This window comes from Arvicanthis niloticus, chromosome 5 (genome assembly GCF_011762505.2).
Source record: "Arvicanthis niloticus isolate mArvNil1 chromosome 5, mArvNil1.pat.X, whole genome shotgun sequence".
Lineage (NCBI taxonomy): Eukaryota > Metazoa > Chordata > Mammalia > Rodentia > Muridae > Arvicanthis > Arvicanthis niloticus.
The window spans coordinates 33665289-33679011 of NC_047662.1; the positions used below are offsets into that span (position 1 = coordinate 33665289).

The following is a 13723-nucleotide window of genomic DNA, read 5'->3' on the forward strand; positions in this document are numbered from 1 at the left end:
TGGGTAGGCAGGTTGGCAGCCCAGGAAGATGGGAGATTAGATTCCCAAGGCAAGCTGCCTAATGAAACTAGCAATTATTAGTGAACTCTGGTTTTGAGAACCTGCTTCATCAACCTGACCTCAACCTGGGGCCTCCACAAGTGTCTACTCACATCAACATGCATCCACATCTATGCCTACATAATACACACACAAGTGGAAAAAGAAACCAGTCACAGCTACTCAGACTACACAGTGACAAATACATGCTGTCGCTCTCTCTCTCTCTCTCTCTCTCTCTCTCTCTCTCTCTCTCTCTCTCTCTCTCACACACACACACACACACACACACACACACACACACACACAGGGGGCGGGAACCGAAGTGGTCACAGGTCTATGGTTTTTAGTGACCTAGGACCATTCCTGCTTCCTTAGCATCACCAGGCAAGGGAAGCTGAAAAGTGTCCTTTGACATCGTTATTTGTCTGGGACAGGAAGCTCCTCTGACCTTTGGGGTGGGGGGAGGGGGGGTAAAAGGGGAGTGCTGAGAGCACAGAGGTGACATTCCCTGATAGGGAGATAGGGACATGGCAGGACCTAGGGTAGGGTGGGTTGGGGGGGGGGTGTCAAAGGCTCCTGGGACTGCTATGAAAGAGGAACTCGGCCTCTATGGGAAGCACAGACCAGAAAGAAGCAGATCTGGGCTGTCGTCTCACTCACAAGGTAGTGAGCGACCTTTGGGCTAACACTTCACCCCTCAGAGTGGCAATCCCCAGCAGTAAAAAGCAGATAATGGCACTGACCCCACAAGGTGGCTGGGAGTGCTAAGGAAGATAATGGCTGTCAAGTACCGGCAGGGAGCTGGCAGATGGTGGCAATAACCATAATGCACTTGACAGAGCGGCACATGGGACACCATCCAGGCCAGCTCGGGCTCACAGGCAAGACTGCAGAGGGCAAGGTGTGCTGCCTGAGCCACGCCTGCAGGAAGAATGTCAGTGGCTCCTGGGAGGGGAGAGAAAATTCCTAGGGTGTGTGTGTGGGGGGGGGGTGGGGGGGCATTGAGCTTCATTAGAGTCCAGCCAAGCCAGCTGTGGAGTGACCCCACATGACGTGTAGGCTGACAACAGCAAGGGGTCAGGCATCTCCAGCCAGCAGTGCCACTACACAGGGAAAGGGACACAGCCAGCGAGGGAAGGTGCCTCTTCCTCTCTAAGCTCTGGGGTGTGCAAAGGGGTGGCACAGCTCAGAGTTGAAGGAACCCTTCCAGAAAGGAGAGGCATGCAGCAGGCAGGGCTGCCCACTGGCAGGCAGGGCTGCCCCCTGGTGGTCACAGGCAATCCATGCAGCCTTTGCTTTACATGATTTTAATGACTTTTATTATTTTAAAATTATGTGTATGAGTTCCAGGTGGTTGTGAGCCACTCAGGCAATGAGAATGGAACTAGGGTCCTCTGCCACCTCTCCCAAGTTCCTCACTCTACTCAGGGGCAGTTAGGGAGACTTGGAAAAGCACAGCAACCTGCTGAGAACAGAGGTCATAGGCTCTGTGGACTGTCATTACCAGCTCTGTCACAACATCTGACCCAGATGCTTTTTAAGAGGTTGGGAAGACTACTATCAGGCCCGGGGGCTGTTTCTTGAGAGTGAATATGATGATCTACACCAGGAATTTGAGAGAACACTAAACAGCTGGGGTCCACATTTGGGACACTGCCCTGAAACGGGACTGTAATCTGGTTTCCATGCAGCCAGTTGCTTTTCCCATGGCGACTTGTCAATTTATCAGATCTTAGGAAAGGAAGGTGAGGAAATTCAAAAATTTAATTTACTATAAAAGAAACCAACGCAGGGACGGTCTCAGTAAGCCAACATACTGCCTATTGGTTGTAGCCTATCCCTAAGCTCCAGGAGAGACTGCAGACTTGCTTCTAAGGGTAGTACACACTGCACCAGCCAGGGGCACACGCGATGAGATGGTCTGTTCATGCAAATGTCCCATCTTATACAGGCTATCTAATGGGTGAAGTCTGTTCTCTTGCTGCAGCACCCCTCACTTCTCCAAAGCTGTCTCCTCCTCCACACACAGGGCCATGACACCACTACACCATCAGGTAACAGCAGATCAAGTTAGACAATGTGTATGGGGGGGGGGGGCAGGGAGGTAAACTTGTGGGAGTTGTTCTCCTTCCAGCACTAGTTAAGGGGGTCTGACCTCAGGTCATCAATCCTGGAGGCAAGTGGCTTCACCTCTTGAGCCACCCCTCCCATCTGTGTATAGGAAGTCTGAACTGCTGCTACGTCAATGACTCTCCAAGCTTCCCCTCAGATTTCCCCAAGCAGCTGAGAGACTTGGAACAAGTTGTTTCCTTTACTGGGTCTGAATGCTCTCAATAAAATATGCTTGCATTAGTCATTTTTATAAGAAAATGAAGTATGAGTTTTGAATGCCCCTTCCATGAAGTCTTCCTGAGCTACCATGTTTGTCGAGGACTCTTTACACAGCTGGTAATGGCCATATATAAAGAGAAGCCCTCAGAGTTACATGTTTAAGCTGAGAAAAATATACATGCTGCAAACTGGCTGTGTTTCTGCCTCCACTAAGGAGGAGAGGCACACTCTAGCCAGAAACTTGCCTGCAATGGGAACATAGCCCCATCTTGCCCTCTAAACACAGACACACAGAGTCAGTCAGTCAGTCAGTCTCTCTCTCTCTCTCTCTCTCTCTCTCTCTCTCTCTCTCTCTCTCTCTCTCTCTCTCTCTCACACACACACACACACACACACACACAGTAAGTAGTACTGTCTCCTTGGCTTTGGCAAACAATGAAGTTGAGAAGAGTTTTGGAGTCTACTCCACACACAGCCATCCTAAGTCCACAAATGGGTAAAAGCTGGGGCAAGCTCTTCTTGTGCAGGTCTCCAAGTTTCTTGCCTGTCCACTGCTAACTAAGCCTTTTTGAACCTGCTCCTACCTCAACCTACAACCTCCACTCTAATCCAGTCTGAGCCAGGGCGTGTGGAACATCAGTGTCAGGGAGATAAGCACTGGCCTCAGGCCTCCTGGAGGCTGACCTGCAATGCCTTCTCTGATGGGGCTTTCCTAAGCCACTGCTCCCACCAGGGAAACTTCCAGGGTGGCCTCCTTGGTCAGGTGCTGCCTGCTCCTCATCCCAGGCAATGCCCGGCATGCATTAAAGGCAGAAACTGTGGCTTCCTCTTCTCTGATTTTCTCTCTGGAGGGCTTGCCTGAGTGTCTGCTCAGGAAAGTGAGGTGCAGAGATTAAACAGCTTTAAGTTCGGTGCTAAGGCAGCAATGCCTGGGTCTCAAACTCCCAAGGGTTGCACGGCTTGGCCACCAGCTTCAATCTGGCTTCCTCAACTACAGCAAAGAACACAGAGCATCAGGCTGCAGATACAGTTATCATAACATATTTATTTTAAGTGCCATCCATGCATATCAGTTCTGGCAGCGACAATCCTAATGACACTTGGAATATTTCTTTACAGCACTAAACGGTTACAAAGAATGGGAGCCACTCACCATTGGCAGAATATGAAATCGTGCAATAGGAAAACTGTAGAAACATTAAAACACTGACTGTCCAACAGCAGCACAGAGAGCAGGTTGTTTCTGCACAAAAGCCAGTGCATGTCACCACATATATACAATGTCAGTATGTACACATCACCTTCTCAATGAACATAGCAAAATACTCTATTCCATTTGAAATTATCCCAAGATCGATCCCCTCCCACTTCAAAGGACGTCTGAGACACGTATTAAATATTTACAGGAACACACAGGAGTACATTTACATTTCAAACACTGCCACAAATGCCAGTCGGACTCTTCTCCTGGACAGAGCACCCCATCTGTGTATGTACGTTTATTAGTCTTTACCCCAAAGCCTCCAGTCAATTTAAGCCCAAGAGAACTTGCTGTGTGTCGTTGAGTAACAACAGAAATAGCCACTCGAGGGACTCTGCCCCCCAGGTAGCCCTCCCTGCCTGGCCATTCAGGCTCGCTGAGCCCCTGGGGAACAGGGAATCACAGGAGTGGGGAGTCGGCCTCAAGTGCCATTCTTGGTCAGTTTAAACATTCATAAATATATCAATCACTGCAAATCAGTAAATTACTTGCCAAATGGGAAATTAGCTTCACAGAATTTGTAAACTCATCAAGCCATGCTGTTTCAGAGACTGCAATACTCCAACACCCGATCATTTAAAGTGCACACTACTGCGGAGCAATCCTAGTCATGGAGCAGCCATTCTGATGTCTAGAAAACAGAGACTTGAGTAAACTACTGTTAACCTCATTTTCCCAAGCTCTTCCTCTGCAGGCAGCCATCTCATCTTGCCTGGTCCTTCTGAGAGAGGCCTGTTGGCTATTGTTTGAGAATCCTCTGATTTTCACTAACCCAAGAGGATGTACCTGAGCTTCTTTCTCATGCCAAGTGGGGGACCAAACAACAGAGAAGCCTGAGGCTCTCCCTTCTTCCCAGCGATTCATTCAAGACAACACTCCATTAATACGTACACAGATTTCCCCTCTCTCTCTCTCTCTCTCTCTCTCTCTCTCTCTCTCTCTCTCTCTCTCTCTCTGAGTGCACACACACACACACACGCACACGCACACACCTTTGTTCAAGTAGAGATTACTCATCCACAGACTCGCTGAGGTCAGTTAATGTAATTAAGCATTGCTGAGCCCAGAGACACTAACAAGCAACTGGTGACCAGTTATTTCTTCTTGATTTGACAAAACCTATTTCCTCATTAAAACAGATTTTCCCCCTTTCTATAAAGAACCAATTAACAATCTATTCACTGTAAGTAAAAGAAAATCTCCTTCTACTTTCATTATAAAATCAACACAATCAACCCATGCAAGCTGTGACACGACACAAAACAAAGCAACTGATAAAGCTCTGAGGTGCTTCATGTTGGGGACACACAGAGCCAACAGCAAGTCACGCAGTCACTACACTCCAGACTGAGCAGATTGACTCTGCAGCTGCATGCAGCCCCTGCTAGCATTACCAACAACAGCAAGGACACTGCTGTATAAATCCAGCCTCTGTGTCTTGCTGCCCAAACAGATTGAATCAAATACTAGGAAATTCCTATGTAGCTATTAAGTCTCCACCAGCAGGAAGGCTAAGTAAGACAGGAAGCACAATCACCTGGTAAGGAGTGATGATAAAGAGAAGGACAAATGTTTCTGATTGTCTTTGTCTGTAAACGTTTATCCAGAAAAATAATCATAACCATACTTTCAGACAAATCCCTCCCTAGTGAACTGTGCATTCACAGAAAGTAGCAATAAATATTAAAATAACATTTTTGAATAATAAATACATAGGTGAATATGGAGACATTGGTTTGTTTGAAGAGCCAAGCAATACCTAGTTTCAATCAGCCCACACATTTCAGAGCTGTCAAAATGCAGCTGAGGAACCACACTGACAGAACAACACACTCTACAACACCCTGCATTATACAAGCTTGCTCAGGAACAGACCCTCTGCATTGTTGAGAGTACCAACTCCAGATTCTTGGACTTACTCGGAGGAATTCATGATTACTCCTATTTCTGAAGATTAAATAAAGGAAACTGGGCTTTGAAAAACTGATTTCCTTTCAGTTCTCTGTATCATTTGAAAGCATCCTGCAGAAAATGGCCTAACAAGGAATAAAAACTGACAGTAACTTTCTTTTCAAGATACAATAATCCAATTAGAAAAACTTGAAGCCTTTCAGTAATATTTGTACACATATTTACACATATGTATCTATAAACTGCTCGCAGCAAAATAGGCTCTGTCTGAAAAATCAGTCTGGCACTTGTGGTCAACAACAAACTGACACAAATATGCAAAAAGCTGTCCAAATCACAACAGTTAGGAGCTACGGAGGGCACTGGCGAGGAGACAAACATGTAGTTCTTGCTTGGGTTGGATAAAAGCAGTAAGTTACCCAGCTAGAATCTCTGATTGTCTTCAAAAGGAATTTAGATAGCACTGGTAACATTGCTTTGTTTTCTCAACCGGACTCTAATCCTTCCTTTCACTGAACAAAAGGGATGCTGGAGTGAGTCTGCTGTCTTGCAGAAACAAGCCTACACTATAGAATCCCAATCAAAGTCATCCTGGATGTCATCTGGAGGCAGAGAGCGCCGCATCTGGAAGGCTTGGGAAGGCATCATGTGCTGCTGGTTCATAGCTCCGTGATGGCCTGGAAAGATGAAGGCAGTGTCAGCAGTGACCTGGGCAGGGAAGTCAGGAAGAGACCAACTAGCCCCTAGGGCTTGTCTCCTAAGTGCTAGGACACTGTACATTGTCTGGAACCCACCCCAAACCCTCCAACAAAGTGGTTCTTCTGGTTCTTATTTTATAGTAAGGCCAATAGGGTTAAAGAAGTTGAACAAAACTGCAAATACAATGATACATGCATGTAATCTAAATTCCTAAACACTCAGGAGACAGAGACAGCAGGAGGATCATGGATCAAGGCCAGTCTGGACTACTCATACTGACTCAAAAACAAACAAAAACCCCAAACCTAAAATGTAAACGCAGTCCACCTGACTCTAAAACCATTCTTTCATTTTATTAGCCTGCTGTAAGGAAGGCACAAGAGAAAATGCTGACAACCATTTTTCTAGTCTGCTCTGCTCTAATGTGTTCTCAAGAACATCAATCAAGAATGCTATCAGAGGACTGGACTGGTGGCTCAGCTGCTAAGAGTACTGGTTGAGCTATTCTCAGACACCCATATGGTGGCTTATAACTTCAGGTCCAGATTATCTTATGCTCTCTCTGACCTTTGACAACAGTCACACATTCAGGAAAAACACCTATAAACCTAAAAAATTTTAACTTAAAAAAAAAAAGTCATTGGTATATCACTGAAGTTAGAGACTGGGACATAACAATTTACTAACAGCAAGCCTTTTATTAAAATTTAATTATTTCCTTTGAAATGCTATAAAATATTTACTGGATCATTGTTTGTACTGTAAAAACAAAATTCCAAGCTACCTGTTAATTATTTTTCTCAAGAATCCTTTAACATATGTTATGGTTTTCAGTATATTACACTATCAGAAAGGGTGTCGTGTCTTTAACAAAAGATCAATCCCTCACTGTGTCAGGCAGGAGACATTTTTGAGTTCTAGCCACTGTCTTGGTACCTGCAAACCACTAGTGGGGCGAGGAGGGAAGTGGACAGCAGACACATTCCTTCCACTTCATCCAATGACACAGCTTTGTGTCCAGTCCCTTTCCCACTGCCTGGCACATAGGTTGTTCCAGGTCTCATACATCCTCACTGGCAAATAAACACTACTTACTGTCTTTTTTTCAGACAGGCAAAGTAAAGGGCAAGGTGGTCATGGTTTAACCACTCATTAACCCAGGAGTTCTAGGCAGCTTCCCTCTCCTGACCCGATTCCTCATCTAGGTGATCCTTAAGACTCCTTCCAGTTCTAAACAGCATGTACTAGTCTCCTGGATACTTGCAACTTATCACACCTTTAGTCTGGAAATAGGTAGATTACCTCTTTGAAACCAATAGAACAGAATTCCCAGAAGCTTATCAATACAGCCCCCCCCCCCCAAAAGCGCATTAAGTCCATCAAAGTAAAAAAAGACCCAAAGATATTCTGCAACCCAGGCCATAAAGAAAGTTAACACCCCTCCTCCCCCAAAGCAGCCTCATTTACTGCAGGACACCCAAGCTTTTCAGTATTAAAACTCTAGGTCCCAAATATTCTACACAGACATTACCCGCCATCGTAGTTCCTGGAGTGTTGAGCGCCTGTGGAAGATGAGGATAACCAGGAGGTGGCATCACTGAGGGAGGGAGACTTTGCCTGGTATCTATGTACAAATTTCCTAATCAAGTTAAAAAAACAGGAAGAGAAAACATGTTACCACTAGCATCAAAGCAAAGCAAGCACTAGAATCTTAATAGACTGGATACCTACATGAAGCCAAGGAGGTAAGGAAGGAAAACTACTCCTTCTGAAATGCAGTTGGCTTCTGGTGCAAGGTGCTATGCTTGGTGCTAAGCACACTGGCATAAGCTCATATGCAAGGACATCTACAGTTGTCACTTCATTATAGTTCAAAATTATCTCCACATCCATGACTTCGCTTGACCCTCCCACTACCCACAGAGAAGGCCAGACCAGAAATCACCTCTTCTTTTTACAAAAGTCAAAAGAAGCTCAAAAAAGTTAAGTGGGCATGCCCAAGGGCACAGCTTTGGCACTATCAGGATTTAGGATCCATATGTCCCGGCTCAAAGGCTCTTGTGCTACTGCCCATTTCTCTATTGCCCTGAATTATCCCCTGACTGTCCATCTGAGTGAACTCAATTTTTAAGAAGACCATGTTCCTAAGAATGCTAGTCTATCAACATAAATTGCACTTAATGCAGCAAAATGAAACTAAAAGTAACTGCTATGTTTCCTGAGAAGGGAAGACAACTGATCCCCACTATTACTAAGGCAAGCACACTGGCTTTGCTGCTCCCAAGGTTTCACAGGAAAGCCCTAGGGAAGCCAGAGCTGTGCCCAGGCTTGAGATGGCTTCAGAGATGGCCTAGGCCAGCAGACCCTTAATCACAAATAGAAAAATCACAGGCAGGAGCAGGAGCAGGAGCAGGAGCGGACTCTAAGTCCCAGGTCATCAACTCCAAGATAAATTGCTAAAATTTTATCACACTTTTTTATTTTCATGGGAGGGAAGGGTGAGGATAGGGGGGAGATATACCACATTTTCTCAGTTTTCCATGCCCTCATCACAGAGCCTGCATAATGACAACTTGCCATTCATTATGTGAGTTCTTCAAGTGGACCTTAAACTTTTAATTTTAACATCCTTAAAAGATGTAACATTTTGATCTTCATAGTAAATCAACAAATTTAGAGTGAATTAATTTTATAACTATATTTAAAAAAAAACAAACAAGTATCTTTTAGAGACTTGTTTAATAACCATAAATAGTTAAGGATCACAAAGGATAATAGTAAATAATTCACACAAATCACAACAAAATAGCCTTTTGCCTCCAAATAAAGACACACTTTGCATAAATCATTTGCCATCACTCATTTCTTAAGAACAACACAATGTAGATAAATGTCACCCTGAGTGACACATCACACTGACTGTTACCTAGGACAGTGAGCTCATTCATGGAAGTAGATTTAGCCCATACCTGCCCCAATGTGTTGGGAAGGCTTTGCTGGGTGCATGGCACCGTGACAGACATTCTGCTGAACATTACTCTGCGAGTGGATAAGGCCAGTCTGTGTGAAGAACTGATTAAGAGAGGAACAGAGATCAGCGAACTGAACCTGATCTAATGACCAGTTCTTGAGATCCGCCTGCCTCATACTCTCCATCAGACCTACAAGGAAAGCATGTGAAACACAGTGAGCATGACTCTAATACTGGAAGACAAATGACAATACAAGTCTTCTCAACCCTCAAAGTCTCCAACCACTCACTTCAGAATATATGCCGTACTCAGACCTGAATTCAACCATATGTTACAAAAGGAGGCCATGTTCAGTGGCATATGTGTCATTCTGGTGAGTGTGGGCCATGTTCAGTGGCATATATGTTATTCTGGTATATGGAGGTAAATGAAGACTGATCCCCAGGACTCCCTGGCCAGGTAACCTAGGCTACTTGGTAAGTTCCAGGATAGTATAGGACCCTGTCTCAAAAGAGGGGGCAGAGCTGTATGAGGGTCTGAGTTTGGATCCCCATTACCCAACTAAATGCCAAGAACTGTGGCACATGCCTGTAACCTAAGCACTGAGAAGGTGAGGGTGGGGGCAGGAGAGAGAACACAAACAGGAGATAAAAAGCCATGAAGGACCCAACACATGAGGATGATCACTAGAGGCCAGCCATTCTAATTCAAAACAGTGAGTGTCAGGTTCAGTGAGAGATTGTCTCAAAAATAAGGTGGAGAAACCACAAAGTAAGAGATCCCCACCCCTGGCCTGCACATGTGTAAGCATACCCACACATAGCACATAAAACATAAATTAGGCAGAGATGGCTCAGCTGGTAAATGTGCTTGTGCAAACTTGATGACCTGAATTCAAACCTTAAGAGTCCATAGTAAAAAAACCATAATTGATTCCTTTGAGCTGTACATATGTACTGCAGCATGCACGCATATGTCAGCAATCTTCATATACATAACAGACACATATAGTAATAGAAAAAAATTTAAAGTAAAAGGTGGACAGCAACTGGGAACAACACTTATGATTGTCCTATGGTCTCAAAATGCAATTGTACATACAAACACACAAGGGGCGGGGCAGCGCAGAGACAGACTATGCAAAACCTGATTCTTTAAACATGGCCAATATTCCTGCAGAATTCTTATATGTAGTGTTTTACTACATCAATTGCCCAATTTACTAGAAATTCTTATGTGCCCTCTAAGAACACTACCACAGGGCTGGAGAGATGGCTCAGCGGTTAAGAACACTGACTGCTCTTCCAGAGTTCCTGAGTTCAATTCCCAGAAACCACATAGTGGTTCACAACCATCTGTAATGGGATCCTATGCCCTCTTCTGGTGTGTCTGAAGACAACTACAGTGTACTCATATACATAAAAAAATCTTTAAATATTTAAAAAAAAAAAAAAAAAAACCTACTACCACCGCAAAAGCCATGTCTTTAAATAAAATGACTCTCTCTCTCTCTCTCTCTCTATATATATATATATATATGTATATATATATATATATGTATATATATATGTGTGTGTGTATATATATATACACACACACATATATATATGAGGGTGGAAGTGGGAGCAGAACCTTGTTACTCTTGGCAATCCTTTGATCTCAAGCTTACCAAGTGCTAGGAGAGCAGGCACATACCAACACACCTGGCAGGAGATACTGATTTGAACTATAAAGAAAAAATGTTCCAGGAAAACCATTCATGATTAAGTGGTTCTATAAGAAAGGAACCAAGCCTTACCTTGGAACTGTGAAAGGTCTACATCTGACCAGTTAACACTGCTGGCAATACGACAGCTTTCCTTCAGCATATCGAGTGTTGCATACCAATCACTTGAAACACCTAAAAAGTAATGTTGACAATACTATTAACTCTAGGACAGGTTAGGGTTAGGGTTGTCAAAAGCCAGGTCATAAATCCATGTTCTACCATCCATTGGCAGTATGATCTTATGCAAACTGTTTCACTCCTTTGGAGTTATGCTTTTACTAGCTATAAAATGTACTAAGTTTTACTTGATTTGGAATAATAACAATGTATCTGTGTTGTCTAATACACAATGGTAAAAAAAAAAAAAAAATCTGGTCCATCTTACCTCACACACATGGGATGTATAATTCACAGGAATGAATTATTATCAGAGCCATTGTAATTACTTCTGACTCCCAAGGCATGCCTTTTCTCTGTATGGTGCCACTGGCAAAGAAGCCTAACCAAGGTACATCACCCACAGTTTCAATTCCAACTGGACTTTCTTTTCCCTGGCACCAGATTTATACATCCTCAAAACCACCCAATCTGTCTGTTCATTAACCATTCCTTCAGAACATATCAAGAACAGGCTTAAGTTCTGAAGACGATATTGATATAGATAAGGCATACAATATCATCTGCTTTGTCCCTGAAAGTTTTAATTCTACTTTACAACTTTCTTAAGGTATGTATCTAAAATTAACTGCAAAATGTTTAGAAAATATTCTATTATGGAAGAAAATTTTCAATTCTATTATAGAATCTACTTATAATTATTACTAGGAAAACAAAATCAACCATTAAAGCCAAACAAAAAATTTTTTAAATATTTTTCTGATCTTTAAAACACTCATTCAAGTTTTCTTTAGTAAAATAAAAGCTAAATCACAGGTTTGAGACTAGCTCACACCACCTTCTGAGAAACTCCCAAAAAAACAAAACCAACCAACCAAAACCCCAAAACAAGTAATTTACTCAAAGCCAGAGCCATATTGAGGATTAAATATAATTGTTTATGGTGCACTATTTCTTTTACACTCACACAGTGAGTTTGCAAGTCTATAAACAGATTGTGCATTTCCTTCCTTCATATTACTAGAAGCAGTGCCAGGGCAATACGAGAACTTAACTAAATCTATAAGGAAGGCTGAGTTTGCCCATCTTTCCAATGCATTTTAATCAAGGAAATCTTTGGGTCACCCAAGGAATGAATAAAATATAGTAAGAAAATATTAAACAAGTAAAAAGGGTTTCAGTAGTAAATACTACAGGAGGCCCAAATAATGAAGGCACATCTACTTCACAGCTACTCCAACAAAGGCACAAGAAACTTACCAGAATTACAGGATACCTGCTGAGGGGGTGGGGGTGGCTGATGTGCTAACGTCTGATGCTGATGGTTTGGATGGTGTTGTATGTGCTGATGTGGAGGGGGATGCTGGGAATGAGGTGACTGTAGCTGGCTATGTTGCTGTGGGTGTGATGCTGGGTGCTGGGGATGCTGTGGGTGCTGTGGTAAACCATGCGGTCTATGGGGTGTATGTGGAGAGGGCTGTGTGTGCATCTGGGGGTGGGACAGTGAGACCTGTGCAACCGAATTACTACCTGTGGCGTTGAGGCCACTATGATTGTTGGGCAGGCTGCTTTGGTTGCTGTGTGGGTGAGAGGTCACTGTACTGCTAGGAGAGTGTTGGTAGGAACACGAAGTGTGGGACTGTTGGGAAGATTCCGAAGGGATGCTCATTAAACCTAAAAACAGAATAAGATCACTTACGGTCAGATTTCCTTCTATCTTAGGATACTTGCAACAGTATTATTTACAGAGCAAGGCATATGTAAAGAATCCACATTCACATGCACACGTGCAAATTTTTTTTAAAGGTGCCATAAACCACAAACTTGGTGCTATTAAACTCCAGTGGCTACCTCACTGTGAATGTTAGTCAGAGCAAAACCAAGGCCCATGTATTCTTGTGGCATTACCTCTACCAATCAAACATCCCATGGGCCACAGACACGGTGTAAGAATCCTTCAGCACAATGCTCCAGAATGCCCTCATAATCAAGTAAGCTCTGCATGCAGGTTGAAATTAATGTGTTTTCCTTTGCCACACATAAATATACACAGCTCAGTAAGCCAAAAGTGGCATAATATAATCCCTCCCAAACCTCATCATCGCTTTCTAAAATTAGCACGTCTAAGAGATGATCTATGAAATTAAAACATTCATGTTACCAAAAAAGGACATTTAAAAAGAAGCTCACCTTGTTGACTAAGTGACTGCTCAAAAACTGACTTATAAAGACTCCGAAATGAGGCACTGAGATCTTCAAAATTGTATTCTGTGAAAAGTAGTTGTTTATCTCGTTCTGGAAGGTTGTACTGTGGCTGCTGCTGAGGCGTTAATGATTGAGAGACTGGTTCTGGATGGTTAGTGACCTAATAAAAAAAAAAAACCAACGAATATAATAGCTCAATATTAGTGCCAGCTCTGGAATCCAAGTTAGTAACCTCAGCCTGTGGGTTTTCCACTCTCTAGCCAGGCACACCCTTTAAGTGTCACAGGGGGAAAAAAATTCACTGGCACAGAGCTTGAAGAAATACAGCAATCCAATCCAGTCTCCACATGCATAAGAGAAACAGTGATTCACGTGAGATAAGACTGGAATTCTCTCCTTGTCTTCATGATGATTTCT

General features: G+C 43.4%; 1 protein-coding gene across 3 annotated transcripts in view; it reads right to left on the minus strand.

Moving 5' to 3' along the window:
- Window positions 1-3398: 3398 nt before the first annotated feature.
- Foxj3 (forkhead box J3) overlaps window positions 3399-13723 on the minus strand; it is a 92248-nt gene continuing 81923 nt past the window's right edge. For all 3 annotated transcript variants that reach the window (XM_034502469.2, XM_034502466.2, XM_034502468.2), the window contains 6 exons: window positions 13292-13466; window positions 12362-12775; window positions 11015-11116; window positions 9214-9405; window positions 7776-7883; window positions 3399-6222 (listed from right to left, as the gene is read on the minus strand). In XM_034502469.2, the coding sequence (XP_034358360.1) occupies window positions 6107-6222; window positions 7776-7883; window positions 9214-9405; window positions 11015-11116; window positions 12362-12775; window positions 13292-13466 (1107 nt within the window). In that variant the 3' untranslated portion in view covers window positions 3399-6106. The remainder of the gene's footprint in view (window positions 6223-7775; window positions 7884-9213; window positions 9406-11014; window positions 11117-12361; window positions 12776-13291; window positions 13467-13723) is intronic.